The 22,248-nt window shown below is 66.7% G+C and overlaps 1 protein-coding gene across 1 annotated transcript in view; it reads right to left on the reverse strand.

Annotated features, from left to right (window-relative positions):
* Positions 1–21,630, reverse strand: part of HSPG2 (heparan sulfate proteoglycan 2) — a gene marked incomplete at its 5' end in the record, with an annotated part of 66,398 nt that extends 44,768 nt beyond the window's left edge. The window contains 32 exons of the mRNA XM_019512014.1: positions 3,432–3,623; positions 3,711–3,851; positions 4,027–4,115; positions 4,249–4,298; positions 4,673–4,759; positions 4,863–4,990; positions 5,160–5,273; positions 5,748–5,859; positions 6,638–6,756; positions 6,922–7,101; positions 7,388–7,570; positions 7,678–7,818; positions 8,077–8,144; positions 8,269–8,327; positions 8,433–8,519; positions 8,610–8,737; positions 8,955–9,102; positions 9,319–9,515; positions 9,853–10,032; positions 10,478–10,641; positions 10,922–11,068; positions 11,211–11,362; positions 11,663–11,807; positions 11,950–12,081; positions 12,433–12,552; positions 12,774–13,064; positions 13,470–13,598; positions 14,669–14,829; positions 15,077–15,135; positions 15,400–15,509; positions 20,281–20,376; positions 21,276–21,630. Coding sequence (XP_019367559.1) covers positions 3,432–3,623; positions 3,711–3,851; positions 4,027–4,115; positions 4,249–4,298; positions 4,673–4,759; positions 4,863–4,990; positions 5,160–5,273; positions 5,748–5,859; positions 6,638–6,756; positions 6,922–7,101; positions 7,388–7,570; positions 7,678–7,818; positions 8,077–8,144; positions 8,269–8,327; positions 8,433–8,519; positions 8,610–8,737; positions 8,955–9,102; positions 9,319–9,515; positions 9,853–10,032; positions 10,478–10,641; positions 10,922–11,068; positions 11,211–11,362; positions 11,663–11,807; positions 11,950–12,081; positions 12,433–12,552; positions 12,774–13,064; positions 13,470–13,598; positions 14,669–14,829; positions 15,077–15,135; positions 15,400–15,509; positions 20,281–20,376; positions 21,276–21,630 — 4,464 coding nt within the window. The remainder of the gene's footprint in view (positions 1–3,431; positions 3,624–3,710; positions 3,852–4,026; positions 4,116–4,248; positions 4,299–4,672; positions 4,760–4,862; positions 4,991–5,159; positions 5,274–5,747; positions 5,860–6,637; positions 6,757–6,921; positions 7,102–7,387; positions 7,571–7,677; positions 7,819–8,076; positions 8,145–8,268; positions 8,328–8,432; positions 8,520–8,609; positions 8,738–8,954; positions 9,103–9,318; positions 9,516–9,852; positions 10,033–10,477; positions 10,642–10,921; positions 11,069–11,210; positions 11,363–11,662; positions 11,808–11,949; positions 12,082–12,432; positions 12,553–12,773; positions 13,065–13,469; positions 13,599–14,668; positions 14,830–15,076; positions 15,136–15,399; positions 15,510–20,280; positions 20,377–21,275) is intronic.
* Between the last annotated feature and the right edge of the window lie 618 nt (positions 21,631–22,248).

Genomic DNA, 22,248 nt, shown 5'->3' on the forward strand with positions numbered 1-22,248 from the left:
GCCAGCATCGCCAGCCCCATGGTCTCGCGGGGACAGGAGGTTGCCGGACTCCAGGGAGTGAGGTCTGGGCGATCCTTTGCGCTGGGGCTTTGGCAAGAGAAGACAGCAAGGGAGGGCTTAGCAGCCAGGGCAGGGCCGGAGGTCAAAGCCACAAGCAGGAGGGCAGGTGCGGGCGATCCAAGGTTGGGGAGCACAGATCCCGCGGGCAGGGGACGGGGAGCTGGGGGGCTCTAGGAGCCTGTCTCCTGGGAAGGGCACGGGTGGGATGTTGGGAGCGAGCGGCTGATGGCACCGGCGCCAACCAAGATGCCCAGGCACCGATGCTGTGCTGCAGCCAGGCCTGGGGATGCCGAGGGCGTGCCGCAGCCAGACGAGGGGTCTGGGCAGGGCTGGGGGAACGGCTGGGGAGTCAGGGGAGGGGGTCTGTCCCCTGAGAGCCGGGCGGCGGGGAGCAGCAATGTCGCGCCCACAGCTGGAGCGGTACCTGCAGGCCAGACCTGAGCAGAGCCGCTAAAGGGAATGAAGAAGCCCTCGAGGAAGAGGAGGGGTGAGGCAGAGCAGCTAGGAGGGCGCGAGGGCGGGCATGTGGAGGGGGTGGGAGCGTGCCGCGTGGGGAGGCGAAGCTGGACAGCAGCTCCCAGATGGCGGCATCCTGTCGGCGCTGCGCTTCGTCAGCCTGAGGGAGCAGAGGGGAGACGTGGCGAGGGGCAGCGCAGGAAGCTGCCGTGCCAACCCCACGCCCGGGCAGGAGGCACCAGCCCCACAGATGCCCACCCGCGTACCGCATGCCAGGACGGCACGGCATCGGCGTCATACGCCAGCGTGCCCATGCCACACACCATGCTGCCCCCGTTCCCAGAGATGACCCGTGCCCAGCCAGGCGAGGACCCCCCAGCCCCACACGTGTGATGTCAGGAGGGGCCCAGGCAGAGTCTGTGCCAAGTCTGCACGCCGGCACCGGTCAGCATCGACCCCACGCACTACACCAAGCCAGAACTGCCCCGGCATGGATAAGCCCAGGCATGTGCTGACACACCAGCACCAGGCCAAATCCAGCCCTGCGCCCTGGTACCTTCACGGCACGCCTGGCCCTGCTGCCACCAACAGCACCCGGGATCCTGCCCGCGGCCACGGCCTTCCTCAGTTCTTCCTCCGTGAGGGACGTGCTGTTCTGGGGGCGGCACGAGAGGGCTGTGACTCGGCCGTGGGGATAACAACTCCCCTGGCATGACCCGGGGGCTGCCACACAAGGGAACATGCTCAGGGCCCCCTGGCACGGCTCCGGGGGGACGGGGGTCTTTTCCGAGCTGCACCCTCTGCTGCGAGACGTGCAGCCGCAATGCTGTCCGAGGCGATTGTGACCACGAGGCCAGGCACGGACACCGCAGCCCTCCTGTATTACGGGCGGGCTGGCGCCAGGCGATGGGGCTCGGCCCCGTCTCCCCACCTCGGGCACAGCTGGATGCGCCTCTCCTCTCTGTGACACCGGGGCCACCCCGAGTCCCACGTGAGCATCGCGAGACCAGCCTGGTCAGAGCAGGGCTCCCACGGTCGCGTGCCCCGGGCGCGGGCGAGAGATCGCAATGCCCTGTCCCGCCCCGGCTCACGCGCATCACACCACGGCACACAGCGTGCTCGGTACCTTGTGCGCACGGCGCATCCGGGCAAAGTAGGTTTCCCTTTGCTTAGAGGGGAAGGGAGAGCGAAGGAGAAAGACAGAGAAGGAGAGAACGGGGTTAGCGAGGACACGCGAGCAGAGCCAGGAGCCCACCTGCGGCCGGCACGTCCCGGCCCAACCGCCGGCACAGGGAGGAAATCTCTTCCAGCTGGAGCCGAGGCAGCCCCCGCCCCCGCAGCAGATGTCGGCCCGAAGGGTCCCGGGGAGCCCACGCCCCAGACGCGCCGCGCTGCCCCGCTGCACAGCGAGGAGGGGAAGGGGCTGCAGCAGAGACCCCCAGTCCTGGGACCAAGTCTCACAGCCTCCCCCGGCGCCTGCCCGTTGCTTGGCTGCTCCCCAGAGCTCCCTGCAGCGCCCAACCTGCTGCCTCTGCACGTCCCATCTCCCTCTGGCCTGCGTGACCCCAAGTCCCCGCTCCCCGGCTGCTGCCATGCTCAGGGGCTAAAGGCGGAGGCAGCTCCAGGGGGGAGGCGCGGAGCAGCAGGCGGCTGAGGATGAAATGGGCCCCCAGGAGCCGACGGGTCCCAGTCCCCGAGGAGCTCCAGGCAGATCATGGAGGTCCCTGTGGCTGGGCATTCAGGCCCCTGCCACCCGTTACATGTATTACGCAATGCACCGGTGAATCGCGCAATAAATGTAGACCACCCGCACGTGCAAAGTAATTATCACACAATTCCTGGGTGAATTGTGCAATAAATTTAGACTGGCCACATGTACAAAGTAAGACCAGCCACACGTGCAAAGTTATTGTCACACAGCTCCCGGGTGAATTGCGCAACAAACGTAGGCCGGCCACACGTGCCAAGTAATTGTCACACAGTTCACGGGTCAATCGCACAATAAATGCAGATTGGCCACACGCGCCTAATAATTGTTACACAATTCACAGGTCAATCATGCAATAAATGTGGACTGGCCACACGCGCAAAGTAATTGTTACACAATTAATGGGTGAATTGTGCAATAAATGTAGACCAGCCACACGGTGTGCCATAAAAAGGTCTACCCAGCTATAAAAAGAGCCAACCAGCTGCAAAGCTAGTGCTTGAACATGTGTAATGACTTTATAGCTGGTTTCGATTCAGCTTTCATTTGAATATGGGGCCGGGACCTCACTGCCCACCCAGGAGTCAGAGCTGGGCACACGGGGCCAGGCACGCAGAGCCGGGTCTCACCGCAGTCTGGGGTGGGGGGTCCCTCGGATGGGGACTCAGGGACCGCAGGGTGAAGGGAGGCTGAGGATGGGTGTGGGGGCGGGGGTCCCTGGTCACCCAGCCCAGGTGCTCTGCGCTGTATCCTAGCTGGCTTGGAGTTGCCAGGCTGGCTGGGGGGGTGGCCTGGGTGGCTTCACCTCTGCTGGCTGCCCACGTCCCTCTGAGGGCTGGTCCTAAGACCCCTTGCCCTCTCCCAGGGAAGGGTCACTGCACCCCACAGACACTGCGGCAGGGCTTGGACCAACCCAGGAGCCCCAGACCAGCCCCCGGAGGGGCAGCAGAGGGGGCAGAGGGCAGCCCCTGTCTCCTGCGAGGAAGAGGGCAGCCCCACTTCCTTCGCCAGAGGATCACAAGGAGGGCCCCGGGCACAGGCTTGGAGAGGAGGGGGAGGTGAGAGGGGATGTGCACGTGTTGCCCATGCTGGGTGTCCTCACACAGCACGTGGCCTGACACCACGCTGCACCCGGGCACTGCCAGAAGCCACCGAGAGGGGCACGGGGACGGGGGAGCCCCCAGCCCGGGCCTGCACCCAGCCATACCTTGTCCCCCTGGTAGATCTCAGGCAGATGCCAGTAGTAGGCCTCCTGGCCCATCTCCCCGAAGCGCCCGTAGGAGAGCCGGGCCCCCTCGCCGGATGCCTCCACCGTGAAGCCGGTGGAGATGCGAGCGCTGTGCTGGCGGTTGACCAGCGCGAAGCCCTGGAAGTTCCCGGGGGCGAAGGGCGTGCTGACCTATGGGGAGAGATGCCCAAGCAGCCGTGAGTCCTGCTCGGGGCCCGGCTGTCAGGCTCCGACGGGCAGCGGGACGCGGCGTCTTACCAGGTCTCTGTAGGAGGAGGAGCTGGCGCATTGCTGCGTGACGCCCATGCAGAAGCAGGGCAGGCAGCCCTCGTGGCTCTCGGCGCTCAGGTGGAAGTGGCCGGCCCGGCAGCTGCTGCACGAGGGTCCCTCCGCGTTGGGCTGCGGGGAAAGGGGACAGCAGGGGTGAGCGCCTGGGCAGACGGGGCCAAGGGGAGCTCCTGGGAGAGCTGCAGAGGGGTCCCCCCACGCAGGGCTCTTCTCCACCCCCAGCACAGAGGATGCAGGGGTGGGGAGCCTGGGGTCTCTCGGTGCATGTCACCCCTCCCCGCCTTACCTTGCACCGGCACTGCCCTCTGGCATCGCACTGCCCACTCATGCTGCCCCGCGGGTCGCAGTGGCAGTCGCCGTTGCGGTCATCTGGCTCTGCAGCAGTGGGGCAGAAGGGCATCCGGGTGGGCAAGACAGAGGGGCTCCGCTCACCGCCTCCCACGACACTTGCCGGGCGCAGGCCCCGAGCCGGGCTCCCCCCAGCCCACTGCCCGCTGCCCCCACTCACCTCGGCAGGGCTGTTCACGGCTGGGGTCCCCCACATAGCCAGGAGCACATCTGGGGGCAAGGGTCATACTCAGAGCTGCCCACTCGGGCGTCTGCCCCTCCTGCCCCCATGTGCTCCACTCTCCTTCTCTTCCTCCCGGACCCCGCCAGGGGTTGGGCATGGGGGAAGGGGATCAGGTCAGCCCCAGGTACTCATCATTGCCCCCCCACCCCAAACTGACCACGGAGGCCCTTCAACACCAACAGAGGCAGCCCCAGTGCTATCGCTGAGACACCCCGTTCAGCCTCACCAGAGACCCCAGACCCGCCGTGAAAGAGCAGAAACCTTGCAACAGGGACCCGAGTGCCCCTGGGCACGGGGACGGCCGAGCGGGGACTCCCCCGGGCAGGTGCAAGGCCGGCGCAGAACCCAGCCCCCATGTTACCTCTCGCACTGGCGCCCGACATAGCCGGCGGCGCACGTGGTGCACGTGGGCTGCCCGTCCGTGTCCAGGAAGCAGACCTTCGTGGCCCTGAGGAAGGAGAAGAGAGTCATTCGGTGCCTGGCTGCCCCCCCCAGCCGGTGCAGTGAGGGCAGAGGATGCCACGAGGACAGAGGCTGCTGGGGGCACATACTGGCTGGCAGAATAGGGCCCGTGGCACGGGCAGGGCTGGCAGTCTCTGGGCGTCCCCCGACGGGCATCGCCGTAGTAGCCCGGCTGGCAGCGCTCGCAGCGGGGCCCCTCGGTGTTGTGCTGGCAGCTCTGGGGGGAAGAGGAGGTGTCGGGTACAGACAGGTTCCCTGACCCCCTGCTGCCCTCTGCAGAGTCCCTAATGGCCCCAGGGGCCGGCTCCGTGCTGGGACAGGCCCCACGCCCCCATGCCCCCACAGCACGTCCCGGCTAGGTGCAGGCGACGTCCCCCGTAGCTCACCTGGCAGTCCCCGGTCTCAGTGTCGCAGTCACTCGAGTGACCGCTACAGTCGCAGGGCTCGCAGGTACCCAGGTAGAGGCCACTGGTGGTGCGCGTGTAGCCCACGTCGCAGTCCTGGGGTTAACGGCACACGGCTCATCCCGTGCCCCACGGATAGGCAGGGTCTCAGCTGCCCCCAGGGCCAGGCAGGGACCCGGTGGCCTCTGAGCAGGAACCCCTTGGCCTCTGCCAGCCATGGGCGTGCTGCTTCTGGGCATGGAGGGGACTTCCCTCCAGCCAGGGCTGAGCACGGACCATGCCTTGCGGCCATGGGGCTTGACCTCCGCTGGCTCAGGCCAGTGACTCCCAGGGCAAGGGGGTAAGAGCTGGGGAGCTGCAGGCATCCTGCTGCCTCCTGACCCTCCAGCACCTGGGTGCAGACTGACCCAGCAGGACTCGGGCACCTCCGTTGCACCGGGGGCTGAATGGGCTCAGGGCAGGCCCCGATGGAGAGGTCAGCTGCAGCTCTAGCCATGCCAGTGTGACTGATAGCTCAGTCCCTCCGCCCCAGCATGTTTGGTGCGGAAAGGGGAGACGGTGCCCACTGACCTGGCAGGATGGGCCCCGGTAGCCAGTGGGGCAGGTGCACTCCTCCACCTCCAGCGCCTGCTCCAGGCCCGTGGAGTGGGGTACAGCCACATCCATGTGGATGTTGGAGATCCTGCGAGAGGGGAAACAGTGGGGCAGGTCAGCACCCCCTGGACCTGGTTGCCGCCAAGCCCATCCCATCACCTGCAGACTCCACGGGGGTCTGGGCAGGTGCAACGTGCTCCCCTGCACATGGCCAGTGGGCTCAGACCAGCCTGCGCCGTGCAAGGGAGCACCCACATTCCCTGGAGCTGCGGCAGGTCTCAGGGGGGTGCGAGAAGCCCAGCGCCTGGCAGACCCAGACCCTGGGGGTGCCAGATGCAAGCTTGGTTTTGCCCACAGCACCAGCCATCAGCCCTTCGCTCCTCCCTGTCAGCATCTCGGCCCCAGCTACCACCCAGGACAGCCCTCAACCTGCTCTGGCAGGACTAAAGAACAAAGTGCAGGGGAAAGAGAGGGGCCATTAGTAGCTTTCAAGCTCTCAGATCCCACCCCGAGGACAGCAGAGGGGCTGGGGGGCTGGCTGTGAAGCATGTCTAGGCATGCGTTGGTGTGTGTGCACAGACACACATTCGCGGATGCATGCAAATGTGCATGCGTACGTGTGCATGCCTGCGAGCCGGCATGCCTGCGTGCATGTGCCTGCCCGTGCCTTTGTATACGCATGTGCCTGGGTGCAGCTGTGTGCATGCCCACACCGGCATGCGTGCATGCACCGTGTGAGGCTGCTGCAGGACACCGACTCTCAGCCAGGTGGGCCGGACCTCTTGGCCCGTGGAAGCAGGCCTGGCTCCCACACACCCCGAGCGCCCCCAGGTCAGAGCCGAGTGCCGCGTGGGTGCCCACGGTACCTGCTGTCCGACGGCCGGTCGGTGTACGATGCCCGGATCATGAAGACGTTGATGTCGGCCAGTGCCATCAGCAGGTGTTCTCTCGTGGCATCCTGCCCGTCTGCCCGCTGCCAGGCTCGCTACAGGAGGGCAGGCAGACACCTGTGTCAGCCTTGCTCCCCCAAATCTGCACCCACCCAGGCCGGGCCTGAGCCACATGGGGCTGGAAGCAGCTGCACCCCCGGCTGGCAGGGGTTGTGCCTATTTCCAGCCCCAGGGGTGCACGGGGGCAGCCGGGCTCTCACCTCGCGGAAGGGCACGGTGATGGTGGTGGGGGTGCCCGGCGCGGGGCTGGCCTCAGCGAAGTGCTCCAGGAAGATGCCGTTGCCTTGCAAGAGCACGTCGGGCTGGCGGGGCAGCGGCTGGGAGCCCGGGAAGACGCTATGCGTGACCGTGTAGCGCAGCTCCCCACCGTACGAGGTCACCTGCCGGCGCAGCGCGGGGTTCAGGCGGGCGGACGGATGGATGGACACAGCTCGGCCAGGACAAGGACTCACAGGGCCCAGCCCAGCCTCTCCCACAGCCCACCTACCTCTAATGCACCCACTGCACCTCCCAAGGCAGTTCAGCCCCTTCCCCTGATCTCTGAAGCCCTCTCCCAGCACTGCTCAATGCCTGCCATGCCCCCGGCCAGAGTCTCCTCCGTGCACCCGGTGCAGGGGGCTCTGGAGAAGGCCGTGCTCGCCCCAGAGGCCCCAGGACGGGGTGCACCTTGTCTCCCTTGAAGCGCTCAGGCAGGACCCAGTAGTAGACGTCATGGGGCAGGGCGTGGAAGTCGGAGAAGGCCAGCTCGGACGGGCCGGAGAAGCGCAGGCCCTCGCTGACCGTGCGTGTGGTGGCCAGGTTGGAGAGGCTGAGCGGTGCCCGCTCGCTGTCCTCGTACACGGCTCGCACCTGGCACAGAGACCCGGCGGTCAGCCTGCAGTGGTGCCCCACACCCTGGTCCGAGCTCGCTCGGAGACAGACCCGGGGTGCTGGGAGCCACGAGGCCTGGCACTGACCTGGTCCCTGCTCCAGGAGGAGCTGGCGCACTGCCGCGAGACGCCCATGCAGAAGCACTTCAGGCAGCCGTCGGGGTTGGCGTTGCTCAGGTGGAAGGCCCCCGCCGCGCACTCGTTACAGAGACGGCCCCTCACGTTGGGCTGCGGAAGAGATGCCCACGGGCCGCGGCCAGTCAGGGACCCCCAGACAGCTGCCAGCCCTGGCCCCAGTGCCCTCCACGCTGCTTGGGAGTTTCATAGGGCAAAGCATGGACTGGCACCCCAGCTACCCTGGCCCTGGGGTCCTCTGCGCTGCTTGGGAGGGCAGGGCATGGCCCAGCACCCCAGCCAGGGGCCGCAGCAACCGGTGCCCGCCTCACCGTGCCCGTCCTGGGTTCATCTGGGGCAACAGGACCGTACCTTGCAGAGGCAGGTGCCGCCGGAGGAGTCGCTGCTGCCCCGCTCATCGCACTTCACGATCTCCTGGCCTGTGCGGGGGGAGGAGAGAGGCGTGCTTCAGTGCACAGATGGACAGATGGATGGACACCCCTCCCAGCGGGGACCCCTTGCCTTGCCTGGCAGGCGGACACCCCCGTTCACCGCGGCACTCACCGACTCTGGTGCACTTCCCGCCTGGCTGGATGGGGTTGCCTTCATAGCCCGGCGCGCACCTGCGGGGAGCGGACGAGGCGCGGATGGGTCAGATGCGACCCCGTGAGCTCCCCTGCCCGTCGCTGGGACTGACCCACCCCATGGCCGGCGCCCCCAGCACTCACTTCTCGCAGCGCCGCCCCGTGTAGCCGGGGGCGCAGGCGTCGCAGGTGGCCTGCCCGTCCGTGTCCAGGAAGCACGAGTCCGAGAACCTGCAGAGCACGTGGCGGACACGGTCACCCCAGCCCTAGCCGTGCCGAGGGGAAGCCCGGTGCCAAGAGGATGCCGGGGAAGGGGCTCACCTGCGTCCAGGCTCAGTGTAGGGGCAGGGGCAGGGCCGGCAGGCCGTGGATGTGCCCCGGGTGGCATCTCCAAAGAAGCCAGGTTTGCACTTGTTGCATTGGGGCCCCTCCGTGTTGTGCTGGCAGCTCTGGGCAAGAGCAGAGGCATTGGCATGGCCGTGGCAGAGAGGCAGGATGGGGCATTGAGACATCCCAGCAGGTGCTGGGCGGGGGGAGAGCAAGGCTGGGGTGCGGCACCCGCCCAGTCCGAAGACCCGAGCAATGCCCAAGCTCTTGTACAACTCCTCCCAACACCACCCTGCCCCCCTCCAACCCCACTGGGGTCCGAAGCCACGGGGTCCTTACCAGGCAGTAGCCGAAGACCTGGTCGCAGGAGCTGGAGTGCCCGTGGCAGTTGCAGCCAGAGCAGGTGCCCAGGTAGGGGCCCTCGGCCACCCGCTTGAACTGGGCATCGCACCGCTCGCAGGACAGGCCCAAGTAGCCGGTGGGGCACCTGCGGGAGAGCGCGGACAGCTGACAGCGGTGCAGGGGGCACCGGGGCCGGCTCCAGGATCAGCGCACGGCTGGCCCTGATCCTGCCATCCAGGTGCTGCACAAATCCGCCCCGGATGGGAGCAGTGAATGGCAGGGGAGTGGGCTCCTCTCTATAGGATCCCCCCAGAGCACCCTCCCTGGTGCCCCCCAAAGCAGCTCCCATCCCGGGAGGCACCTGCACTCCTCGACACCGCGCGCCGGGCCCAGGCTGGTGACCTCGGTCGTGGTGGTGTCCATGACTATGTCACTCAGCCCCACGCTGGCCATCCTGTTGTCGTAGACGGTCTGCAGCAGCACGCTCTCCAGGCGCTGCAGGACGACCAGCAGCTCTTCCCGGCTCACCGGCGCCCCCGACTCATGCACCCAGTTCTCCTGCAAAGGGCCGGCCGGGCCGGGGGTCATCGGCTCCGTGGACCCTGGCACAGGCTGGGATGCTCCCCTCGGGCACTCGGCACGGCGCAGAGAGCACCGAGGCAGCCCCAGCCTGTCCTACAAGGGTGCTGGGGGCAGCTGCCATGCTAAGGAGCTCATCAGGGCAGATGCACTTTCACCCCCAGCAGCAGAGCAAGCCGCAGGGGAGGTGACAGCAGCGTTGGGCGAGCAACAGGAGGGCACCCACGCTCCCCAACCCCCCGGTGCCCCAGGGAGGAAAGGGAGATGATGCCCCCCCGGGCAGGCTTTCCCAGGCGCAGGGCACTGCTGAACCCACCTCCGTGAACTGCACGCGGCGCTGGTTGATGGCGGATGGCTGGGTGGGCACTCGCGCCCGGTAGATGAGCTTCTGCCCGTTGCCCACGATGATCACGTCGGGTTTCTGCACGGGCTCTGGCTGCCCGCGTGCCACCCCGTAGCGCACTTTGAAGGTCAGGAAGCCACCATAGGAGTCCACCTGCCACGGCACCGGCTGAGATCAGAGCACCGCACACAGCCTGGGGCATCCTTCCCCCCCACACACCTCGCTGCCGGGCACTCTGGAAACCAGGCTCCTCAGCCTGGTGCAGCACGTCATTAAAAGCCGGCACACGTGGCTACCAGAGATGCTGGGAGCTCGGCCAGATCCACCAAGGGACCGGAGCCGTGCGTGGAGGAAGGGGGCATTGGTTGCTATTAAGCATGGGAGAGAGAAGCACGGCTTCTGAATCAGGGTTTCCCAGACCTTAAATACTGGAGCAGGAGGGAAAACCCTGGCCTGGCCAGACCCAGACGTGCTGCATGACACCAGAGCCTGGACAAGATGGACCGGGTCTGACCCAGTCCAGGGCAGCTCTTCCATTCTTGTCATGTTCCAAAGCAGGCTCCACGCCGGCGGCCCCCCACCCCGCCTGGCCCATCACCTTGTTGCCCAGGAACTGGGCAGGCAGCGCCCAGAAGGATTCGTGCACTAGGAACCGGCGGGACAGGTCGACCAGCTGGAACTCCTGCAGCGCGGGGTCGATCTGCAGCTGCGTGGAGGACAGGGGCAGCATCCCGGGCAGCGCCGGGGTCGTCACGTTCACACCTGGCCGGGGAAGCCATGCGGGAGGAGAGGCTCAGGTGCCCAGTGCGGTGCCTCAGCTCCCGTCAGGTCTCCTGCCCCTCCCTCCAGTCCTGCCCCAGGGTTTCAGACTCCGAGCGCAGCTGGAGGTGACGAGACCCCCGGCCACCTCCCAACGGCCAGTGTCACGGTCCCGGCTGCATCTGGCTTGCCTGGCTCTTGCACACTGGCCTCTCCCAGGGCTCGGGCAGCTGCCCAGCCCCATCTGCCAGGACTGGACCCCATGCCACCTATCCCCGCTCACCCTTGAAGTCCTCGGGCCTGTCGAAGCGGAGGCGGATCTGGTGGCGGTGGCGGCCGGTGCTCCGGCACGCCTTGGTGATGCCGAAGCAGAAGCAGGGCAGGCACTTGGATGTGCCCTCAATGTGGAAGTGGCCCTCGGAGCAGGGGCCTGTGGGTGGAGTGGAGACGTCAGCCGTGGGCAGCGCCGGCACCGTCCCAGCCGGGCAGGGGGTGCCCCGGGTGGGCACAAGCAGGGAACCCGCCACAGGCTGGGAACACCGCCCTTGGGCTCGGAGCCGCGCCGGACTCACCGCGCTGGGGCGTGAGGCTGAGCACGCCGTCAGGGATGCCGAACACCATGCCGCGGGCGTTGATGGCCTCGCAGGTGTAGGCGCCCTGGTCAGCCTCCTTCACATCCCGGATGATCAGTGTCCCGCGCCCCTTCTCGCTCGAGATGGACACTCTGGGGAGGTTGGAGGGTGGTCTGAGTGCCGGGGGGCCCTGCCGATGGCCCCGGGCACGGGCCCAGCCCGGCCACCGCACTGCAACCCTGCTGCAGATCTGCTCCCACACTGCAAGCCCACCACAGAGCCCCTCCTGCACTGCGACACTCCCTAGCACCGAAACGTCGCTGCAGAGCCTCTCTGGCACTGCAATGCCAACTCCACTGCAGAGCCCCTCCCAGCAACGGGAAAGGTGCACCACCTCCGCATGCTGCACAGCTTCCCATCCTACCCCCACTGGCTGGGAGCACTGGACCCACCTCCTGCCAGCGGGGATGTGCCCCCAGTTGAGCCTCCAGGTGATGATGGGCGTGGGGACGCCGATGGCCACGCAGGTGAAGCGCACCGTCTGGCCGGGGAAGGCCTGGATGGACTCCTCAGGGGGCGTGATCACCTGGGGGGGTGCTGGGGGTGGACCGAGGGGTGAGGAGGGCTCCCCTATGGCACCCCCAAACCAAGGAAGCAGACATGGCTTCCCCCAGCCCCTCATGGAGGGCAAGGGTCTGCCACCCTCCACCCACACCCCACAGCCAGGACCCCCACTCACTGCAGCCAAACTCGTCGGAGCGATCGGGGCAGTCGACCTCCTCGTCGCAGTGGTAGCTGGCAGGGATGCACGTGCGGTTGGACACGCAAGTGAACTGGTTGGGGCCGCAGGTGTCACCGGGGGCCTTGGTGGCTGCAGGGACAGAAGCGTTAGCGGGCAGGGGCAGCACCGCACAGCATTGCCGCCAGGTCCCCAACACCCCCTGCCCTTGCGCACGCAGCAGCACGGTGCCACCTCCTCCAGCGTTGGCAGGAAAGAGGCCAATCTGGCCAGCACAGGTCTGAGACCAGCTGTAGTGCAGTGGGGCTGCAGTCCTGGAGCAGCTCTGCAGCAGGGCTACAGTACAGTGGGTTGCAGCGTGGAACGGGCTCTGCATTGCAGCGGGGCTGCAGTGCAGCAGGGTGGCACCCTCGGGTCACGCCACTCCCTTGGGCATCCCGTGACCCACCCCGCTGCCCGGAGCCAATGGGCAGGTGCACTCACGGCAGCCCATCTCGTCAGAGCCGTCCCCGCAGTCGTTGTCGCCATCGCACAGCCACAGCTGGAGGGCGCAGTACCCGTTCCGGCACTTGAACTCGTTGGGCTCGCACGGGCTGGGGGTGCCTGTGCACGAGACGGGAGGGGGGTCGACAAAGAGTTTAGATGATGGCTTTAGGGTTTGATCCTGCTTCAGGCAGGGGTTGCACTAGACGTGCCCTCTGCAGCTCCTTCCAGCCCTGCTTCTCTCTGCTTTTTCCAGCTGCCCCTCCTGCCAGGACCCTCCAGGCCCCATTCCTGCCTGCCCCGTGGTCTGTGCCCTCCTGCCCCACACCCCGCGGCCTCACCGCATCTCCGCTCATCGCTCCCGTCGGCGCAATCCTCTTCGCCATCGCACAGGTAGTCGTGGGGGATGCACTGCTTGTTGGCGCACACGGCCTCGTCCCGGCGGCAGGGGCGTTGCTCCAGGGGGTGCTGCCCCGAGGGATCGGTGGGGCGGAAGGGGCCAGGAAAGGGGGTCAGTGGCCGCCGCGTGGTGACTGTGGGTGTGGTGGGGGTGGCGGTGGTGGCTGGCATCCGAGTGGTGACGGGCCGGGCCATGGTGGTGATCGGCAGGGGCAGCGTCACGGGCTCCCATTCTGCGGGCAGACGGACCCCAGGAGCATTAGGAGCCGCGGCCCAGCCCCGGAAACCCAAGCAGCTTTGCTGGGCGTGCCAAGAGCTCGGGCACACAGGGCACCAGCTCAGCCTCTGGGCCCTGGGGGCACGGTGCCCTGGCAAAGGGATCTGGGGGACTTTGCTAACACCAGGGTGCATGCGCTCTGTTCCCGCAGGGACCCCCACCCTGGAGCCCCCAGTCCAGCATGTGCCCGGCTGGGAGCCCCCAAGACCTCCCAGAGATGGGCCTTGGCGGGTTCTGCTCCCAGCTCTTGCCTGGGCCTCCCCCTGCCTGTTTCCCCATCTCGGTGGGGTGCAGGAGCCACCCGTGGCTCCCGTGGGAGCTGTGGTCTCGGGGAGGGAAGGCGCACCCCCAAGGCGCTCACCGCAGTCCTCCTCGTCTGACATGTCGCGGCAGTCGGGGCGGCGGTCGCAGAGGAAGTCGCGGTCCACACACTCCCCGCTGCGGCAGGTGAACTCCTCGCTCGTGCAGGCTCGCACAGCCGGCGGCATCACTGCAACGGGGCCCGAGTCAGAGCCAGGCCTGGCCCCTTCCTGCCCGGCTCCCGGAGCCTGCTGCACACCCCTCACCTGTGGCTGCAGCCCACCCCCAGGGCTGCGTGCGCCCCGTGCCCTGCCCCTCGGTCCCAAGTCACAGCACGGTCAGAAAACACACACTGCACACACTCAGGCAGCAGGGACACGTGACACGGCACGCCAGCCTGGCCACATGCATGCCACGGGACTTGCCAGGGGCATGCATCAGACAGCATGAGGCACACGCGTGCGGGCGCACATGCAGAGCACATATGCCAGGCGGCAGAGAGGCCATCCGTCTGCCGCGGCGAGAGTCCAGCACAAAGGACCCTGGTGCCAAGCACTCTCCGGCTGCAGGGCCAAAATCTTCACGGTGCAAGGCAACCACCCCGCAGACGCTCACGGCACAGCATGGCGCAGGCAGACCGGGGGGAACCTGGAGCCTGCTGCTCGCCCGTGGGGGCCGGGACAGAGGGGAGCTGGCCTGCACATCTGGAGCTGGCTGAAAGCAGCTGGCAGCACAGCTGGCACGGGCAGGGCCCAGGGGAATGTCACTCTGCAGACACTGCTCTCTCTGGCAGCTTGTACCAGGATCGGGGCCCGAGGCGCTCTCAGGCTGGCAGGGGCACGCCCTGAGCTGCAGCCTGGAGGGAGCAGGGTCCCGGCCAAGCCCAGGCTCCAGCTTCCCCCGCACGTGGTCCGCTCTCACCCCGACTCACCCGGGGGCTCCACGGACACGGGGGGAGGAGGCCTTTCGGCTGCAAGTGAACAGAGGGGGCTCAGGCCGGCGGGACTCCCTGGCTCAGCCCAGCACTAGCCAGAAAGCAGCTCCCCAGAACGACACGTGCCCTTCGCTCTGCGCCTGACTACCAGCCGGGCTGCTGCAGCGATGCCGTCCTGCATTGCATCTCCACCCTGCGGGCTGGTGAGAGCCTGATGCTGCGACGCAGCTGCTAGGGACAGGCCCACACGCCGCCAGGAGCCGACCTCAGCTCGGTGCCCTCCGGGTATCCTGACAGGGCCACTACCCTGGGCACCCTCCGCTCACCTGCCCCGAGGCGTCGAAACTGGAAGCCCTCAGTGGAGGTGACGTAGGAGGCGATGGAGCCGGCCTGGATGACCGAGTAGAGCACCTGGCGGATCTCCTCGTCATCCATGTTGCCCTCTGAGCCCACGTCCAGCTCCACGAAGATGTAGCCGTCCATCTCCCTGGCAGAGGGGGGTGGGAGTGAAGGGGCGTGCATGCACCCACGTACACGCCCTGCCCCCATGCCGGAGCTAAAATGCCCCGATTCCTGCCGGGGCTGGATGCCCTCTGGGCAGAGTGGGCCTGTCCCAGCTCTGGTGCAGGGGCTTGTTGGAGGGGTTGCATGCCAAAGGCTGTTGGAGATGCATGCCCCCCATCTAGGGAGAAGTGGGGGGCTTCCCCAGTCCCCAAGCCCTGGCCCCGACTCACTTGATGAACACCACGCTGACCACCTGCTCCCCGGAGATCTTGTAGTACTCGGACTCCAGCTGGGAGAGAGGGAGGCAGCGTCAGGGGTCTGTGCCCACCATGCCCCAGATGGCCCCGAGGCCATTAAGTGCAGCCACGGCCTCCCCCATCCCACCTGGCCGCGGAAAGCTGAGCCCTGCGTGCCCCGACAGGCTCCTGCCGCAGGTCTGGGGGCTCCGGGAAAGGCCGCCACAAACCCCCTTAGCAAGGGCGGCCCTGGGGCGGGCACCCCGCGGCTCCTCAAACAAGAGGGCAGACAAACCCGGTGGGGGGCCGGGGCTCACCGTGTCCACCACCGCCTCCGAGACCTCCCGGAAGGTGCTCGAGTTGGCATCATCCAGCGCCGGGCTGTAGTCGATGCTGCGGGTGAAGTTCACCAGCGCACGGTAGTAGACTGGCGAGGAGGGGGAGAGATGCTGTCAGTGCAACTGCAGGGCGCTGGGTGCCCACGTCTGGGGCTCACACCCGCCAGCCCCGACGCGGCGCGGCTGCCACACTGCAGCCGCTTAGGGCAGGAAGCGAGGGGCCGACGGGGCCCGCTGGGAAGCTGGGTTAGTGCCGGCCGAGACAACAGCCGCTCTTATAGTCTGTAATGACCCAGGGACGTGCAGGGTGTTCACGGGCATCCCCCACAGATCAGTGCCCGTGGGGATCGTGGCTGTGCGGCCCAGCAGCAGTGGCGTGGCGTGCCCACTGCCCACCCACGGCCAATGCAAGGGGATGAGAGGGGTCATTCCCTGCCCCCAGATGCAATGCCCAGTTCGGGTCTCACCAGGCTGCAGGGGCAGCCGGCACCCAGTGCCCACAGCTGGAAGCAGCCTGGGGGCAGCCGGTGGACCCCACCCCCGACTTTCACATGCGCCCAGTGCCAGGACAGCCCCAGCTGGGAGCCGCTGCCCCGCGCGGCCCCCTCCGGCAGCTGCTGCGCTGCAAGGGAGGAGCAGCATGGACAGCGCTTGGCTCCGCGCCCCCGTCTCCCGGCGGACGGAGCCAGCACCTGGGCTGGGAACGGCGCCGGAGCAGACCCCGTCAGCGCAAGAACCGCAAACGCACTGCGACCCACCTCCCCAGCCCGCGCGGACGCCCCGGCCCGGGGAGCTGCGGCCGGGGGCTCGTCCCCGGGGCCTCATGCGGCTGCTGGCACGTGGCCCCCGCCTCGTGCATTCCCGAAATTCCTCCCCGCTCACAGCCGAGCCCTTCCCGGGGTGGGTGCAGCGAGCTGCCCGTGGGGAGGCCGAGGCGGTGCCAGGCTCCCCTCTCACAGAGCCGGGGCTTGCGTCCCGGGGTGCCCTGGCGGCACCCCCGCTCCGGGGACCCGGGGAACACAGGGGCACTTGTGAGGCTGGACAAAGGGCCCCTTGAGAGCAGCATCCCAGGGCTTGGCCCTGCGACCTCGGGGCAGGGCTGTGCGGCTCACCCCCGAAGAATGCGGCCCGGCGGCCCCCGTGAAACGGGCTCTTTTAGACACCAGCTCCTGCTACAAAGCCTCTTTCTTGCTCCCGAGCTGCGGTGCGCCTGGATGGGGGTGGCCGCTTGGAAGTGGTGACCCCCAAGCCAGAGCTCTGCCCTCCAGCCCCTCACTCTGGACTCGGGCCAGCATGACCTCTCCTGTTGGGGAGCACGTTCCCCACAGGTCCCGGGGCTGGCGGATGGGGAGAAGGTGGCACCGGGGCACGAGGACACTCTGCCCTGCTTGGGTGCCAGCAGGAGCTGGTTGCCCGGACCTTGCCCTCTGTGCACACGCATCCCTCGTCCCAGCTGACCAGCACCCAGGCCCAAGGGACCTGCAGAAGGCTGCTTGCAGTTGCCATGGCCTGGCCCCCACCCCGTGCATATGTGCACACGTGGGATGAGGGTTCATGCGCCAAAGTAGGCGTGTGCATTTTTGTGCAAGGTAATGATGCAACACAGCTTGTGCCTGCCCCGTGCCACATCCCCCGCATTGCACATGCAATGTCCCGTGCCTGCCATGGTTACAAGCCGTGGCCCTGAGCTCCATCCCTGCTCAGAGCTGGGCCCGGCTGCAGGAAGCCCAGCCTGTTCCAGGACGTCCCAAGCAGCCACTCTGCCTCCTTTTAAGGAGCCCTTGGGGCTCGGTCTTGTTTTGTTTGCAACTGCCTGGGGAAGGAGATGGAAAAACACTCCAGGCTACAGAACAATTGCACAGAGCGTTGGACTTTCCGCCACGCATCCGGCCAGCTGAGTCACCTCTCCGGCACGCTCGCTGCAGGACAGGCCGGAGACCCCTGGATCCCGGTCACCTGGCAAACACCCCGGGGAATCACCCTGAACGCAGCACCTGAGCACGGGCCCCTCAGCAAAAGTACACCTGCCGCAGCTCCAGACCCGCTCGCTGCTCGGGGCCGCGACAGGCTCAGCAGCTCTCGACCCGGCTAGACTCTCGTCCGCCTCGGAAAGGGCCAGCGCTTGGCTTTCGCTCGTGTTTGGACTATGCAAAAAAGACTACTGGTTGCAAAGGACTCAGGGAGCCCCTGCGGTGGCGATCCTCTGGATCCCTGGTTGAAATCCCTGCATTTCCCATGGAAATTGCCTAACGCTGCACACCTCGTGAGTCCCTGGGTGAGGACAGCTGGTCCAGAGACAGCCCGGTTCGCAGCAGAGGGGCGAAGGCCCACGAGGCACAACAGCGAGCTCCTCGCTCTCTAGCTCCCTGGACTCAAAGTTCCCTTCCCCAGCTGGTTCCCAAACCCGACCTTGCAGGAGAAGCACCAGGGGCCGGAGAGCGGGAGGGTCTGGCTGCCTCGCAGCCCTGCAGGAGAGCACCCTGAGCCACGCTGCAGCCACGGGACAGTGCCGTGCGGTCCACGCGTGCCTTTCCGAGTCACGAGACGTGGCTGTGGCCCAGTGCCCAGCGCCCGTTTCCTTCCTGCCTGGACAAGCATGGGGAAGACACGGGCCTAAGAAGGGGACTTTTATGGGCCTGGCTTGGCTGCCGTCCCTGGGCGATGGCGCTGCCTCTGCCTGCGTCAGGTCTCAGCGCGTCCTGGGGACTCGCGCAGCATCCGCGGAGCCCACCAAGCGCTCCCCCCTCCCCTGCGCGGTGCCAGACCTTGCAAATCTGAGTCTCTTCCAGAGCTGCCCGCCCTGCACCTGCAGGAGCCTGTGACGGGGAGGAGGGCACTGCCAGGATGGGGGATCACGACAGGGGCTACAACCCCCCGAAGACGCCCTGGGGCCGGTGAGGCAGCAGCATGGGGGTGCAGGGCTCCTCTGCACATGGCCCCGGGCCCAGGCTGACATCAGTGAGCTGGAGGGAGTTCAGGGATGAGCCATAAAACTGAGGAAAGTGCTGGAGGCAACGACTTATAAGGAGAGAGGAGAGGAGAGGAGCGGAGCCCGCCCATGCTCAGGGAGCCCCCGTGCCAGCCAGGCTGCCCGGGGCCACGATGGCACCAGTGCAGGACCCGGGCGGCAGCGAGGGACACTCCCTGCCTTGACCCTCGTGCCCTGCTCTTCTGTGGGGCTGGGCTCCCCTGGAGGACTGCTTATCCCATGATGCACCATGGCCAGCCCCCCCGGGGTGTACCAGTCGCTTTGTGCAGTGGATCATGAAGGAGAGGAGAAGGGGTGCACAAGGCACCACACAGTGACTCCCCGAACCCGTGCGGCACCTTCGACAAGCGGGTGATGTTAGCAAGCAAACTTTTGTCCAAAAAGTGGAAGTTTTGCATGGAAAAGAACCACGTCTTCCACCCAGCTGCAGCACAGCCCACGTCTACCCCCATCTGCTCCAGGACAGCCCACTTCTGCCCCTGCCCGTAGCCTCCACGCCCACGCCACTGCCACAGGCACCGCAGAGCTTCTCCCTTCACTTACTGAGCGGGGCATCGTCGTCCGGTTCAGACACGGTCATCCCTGCTAGGGGGGGCAGCCCCGCGGGAGCGGGGACCGCCGCTGATGGGGAGGAAGACGAGGGGACAGAGAGGGACAGGACAGGAAAGGAAAGAGAAAGGTTTGCAGTTACCAAGAGAGAAACAGCAGCAATGGCCGCGGGAGCTCAGAGCTGGAGTTGCCAGCCCCACAAAGGCGGCATGCAGAAAGAGAGGAGACAGCTAAGAGGAAAGGGGTCCCGACCCCACAAGAGCACCCCCCGGGCAGTGCCATACCGCCCCCCACACCACCGCAGTAGCTGCCCCTGACTGCCCAGCACAAAGCTGAGCTCCCCCTGGACAGGGCGGCATGTCGGCCACGGGAGACGCGGGCACAGAGCCAACCTAGGGACGGGCTTTCACGGGGCTTGGTGCAGGGATGGGTGCAGCAAGGTCCCCTGACCCCACGCCCAGAGTCTCACACACCTGCCCCCCACGTTACCCCGACCCTGCACACAGCGTCCCCAGCCCTCTGCTGCTGCACCCTGACCCCACCTCCCCGTTGCTCCCAGGCCCTAGAGAAGATGTGGACACGGTTGGGGACTCTAATGTGTGCAGCCTCTTGCCCTGGTCCAGCTCCATGGCTTGCAGGAAGCGTCGGCGGCTGGAGCAGCTCCCGCTGCCTGCACTGCGTGGGGGCAGCTGGCATGGGAATCTGTCCCTGGCACAGCCTCACCCACCGCCTTTCCCAAACTGCTGCCCTGGCTAGCTCCCATGGACGGGGCTAGGACACGCTGAACGCTCAAGTTCAAGGCCAGGCAATGCACTTCCAGACACCATCCCAGCAGCTGGCGTCTAAGTCCTACTCTGCTGGGTGCTGAGTAGGGCAGAGATGCCCGCCCCGTGGCCCGGTCCCGGGTGCAGCCACGAGCATGTGCACTGCGTACATAGGTGCAGCCCCGGCCCCATAAGAGGCACTCCCCGAAGCTGGTGTGTGCCCGGGCAGGTGCGCGTGCCCCAGCCAGCTCTCCAGAGGACACGGCTGCTCCCGCCCAGTCCGAGATGTTCTCTGCAGACGGCCGCAGGCACCGGGCGCTGGTCCCAGGCTGGCAGGGCCCCGCCGGGAGCCTCAGGAATGCTGGCCACAGCAATGCTGCCTCTTGCCGTGGCCAGACCGGACGGGCTTGGCCTCGCCAGGATCCCAGGACACTCGGTGGAGGCCATGGCTCAGGCTGGGCACGCTTTGGGAAGTCAGAACCAGCCCCCAGACTCTCACTGTCTGCCCCATTGCCTCCGTAAGTGGCTCTGGGCTCAGGTTCACAGCTGGCCCCTTACCTGTGGGGAAGACCATGACTTCGGGCTGCGCGGTGGCGTGGGGCAGCACGCCCGGCAAGGGAGTCCCACTGCCATTCTCCCCGCTACCGTTGCCGTCTGAAAGGGAAGCAGATGGGCCGTGTGAGCAGGGGCTGGGGCCAGCGGGTGCAGTGCGAGTATAAGAGCTGCCGTGGAGGGGGTCAAAGCACAGAGCGGTCTCTGGTATCGCACAGTGGGGGCTGCGAGGGAGTGGGACTGGGTCTGACCAGGGTTTTTTCCTCTCTCCCTTGCAGCCTCCAGCATTCAAGGCCTGATGCAGAGGCCGTGCCCCTCACTCCCCTACTCCACGGCTCCCGATGCCCCTTTCCTCCAAGCCCGTGTCCAAGCCCTTGGTGAATCGGGTGGCACGCTCAGCTTCCTGCGCGCCTGGTGCCCACGAGCTCTACCCTGAATCCAACTCCCCACTGGGTGACAAATGAGTTTCCTTGTGCTTAGTTTAAACTGCCCGCCTGCTGTTTCCACGCACTGACCCCTCGCCCTGGTCTGGGGACGGAGAGCTCATCATGAACCCCGAGGGACTTCTCTTTGCCATTTAGTACGTCGTAAACCCTGATCCTGTCCCTCCTGAACAGGCCCCTTCCATGTCTCCTCGCATGGAGGCCCCCCCATGCCTTGTTGCCTGTCTCTGGATCATCTCTAGTTCCCCTACTCCCTTTGGGATGTGCGGGGACCAGAGCTGGGCATGGTACTCAAGGTGCGGATGTGCCATGGATGTATAAAGGGGCACAATGATGCTTCCTGGGACGGGGATGTGTGCTACTGTTCCCGCTTGCTGACGGGCTGGGCCAGGTTCCTGGAGGTCTTGGGGAACATCTCTGCCCAGAGCTGGGTGGCCAATGCATCCCATATTCCTGCTGCTATCTCCATCAGCAACAGGGCCGCTGGCCTCTCCCCGGGCAGGCGGTGCCCTGGTGTAGAGGGCTCTCCGCTGCTGAGCGTCCCCGTGGGGGCATTACCTCCCGAGGCCTCGTCCGCCAGCAGGTCCTCGTCGTCGGAGAGGTCGGTGTAGCTCCACCTGCGCCTGCCCGCGTGGTCGGACTCTGTGTCCTCAGGGAAGGAGGCATCGTCCAGCGTCCTGGCTGTGTGGGCCACCTGCCGGAGAGACGTCCGGAGAGTGTCAACCTTTCTCCTCGCCACCCAGGTCAGAGCAGCGTCAAGGGGGCAACTCGGCCGCCATGACCCCAGCACGTCCGGACAAGGGAAACCCTCCCTCAAGCCACAGTGAGGCCTCCCCTTCCTGCACCAGTCAGTGCCTCTGCACCGGGTACTGGCTGCACTGGTCCTATAACCCTGCAGCGCAGGGGCAGGTTGGGGCCAGGGTCAGTGGTAGCAGCTGCTAAGCTGGTCTCAGCCCTGAAGCACGGCGGACGCATGGCCCCTTGCAATGAAGCATGTGTGTATCTGGCTCCAGGGCAGCAGCTGCCGTTTTATAGCCTGGCTCCGTGTGGGGAGAGCCCCGATGTTGGGCCCTATGTCTTTGGAGCAGGGCACGGCAAGCAGGAGGCGGCAGGAATCGCCCATCTCTCCCTTGCATGTGATGGAGGCACCGGTGCTAAGAGGCATCCAGCGGGGAAAGCAGCCAGGGAGAGACAGGGGTGGTTGCATGGGGCTGGGGGCAGCTAGCCTGGGCCCTGGCGTTGCAGGAGCCCATTTGGAAAGCACAGCTACTGTGTGGCTGGGCTCAGGGGACGAGCGTGCGAGCCCGGCTGAGACCGTCCCGCCAGCCTGGGGGTCTGGCACTGGGTGCACTGCTTACTGCACGGGCACAGGCTGGCGAGGGGACTGGGCCCAGCCGTCACAACCACGGCCCCCTGCCCCAGGGCTGGAGCTCCAGCTGCTGGGACAGGGCATGGCTGCAGTGGGACACCACAGAGGAGAGGGGGAAACAACTCGTGGCAGGGGAGGATGGGATGGGGGTCTTTTCCAGCC

The sequence above is a fragment of the Gavialis gangeticus genome, unplaced genomic scaffold (assembly GCF_001723915.1).
Source record: "Gavialis gangeticus isolate Ggan-Ray unplaced genomic scaffold, GavGan_comp1, whole genome shotgun sequence".
In the NCBI taxonomy this organism is placed as follows: domain Eukaryota; kingdom Metazoa; phylum Chordata; order Crocodylia; family Gavialidae; genus Gavialis; species Gavialis gangeticus.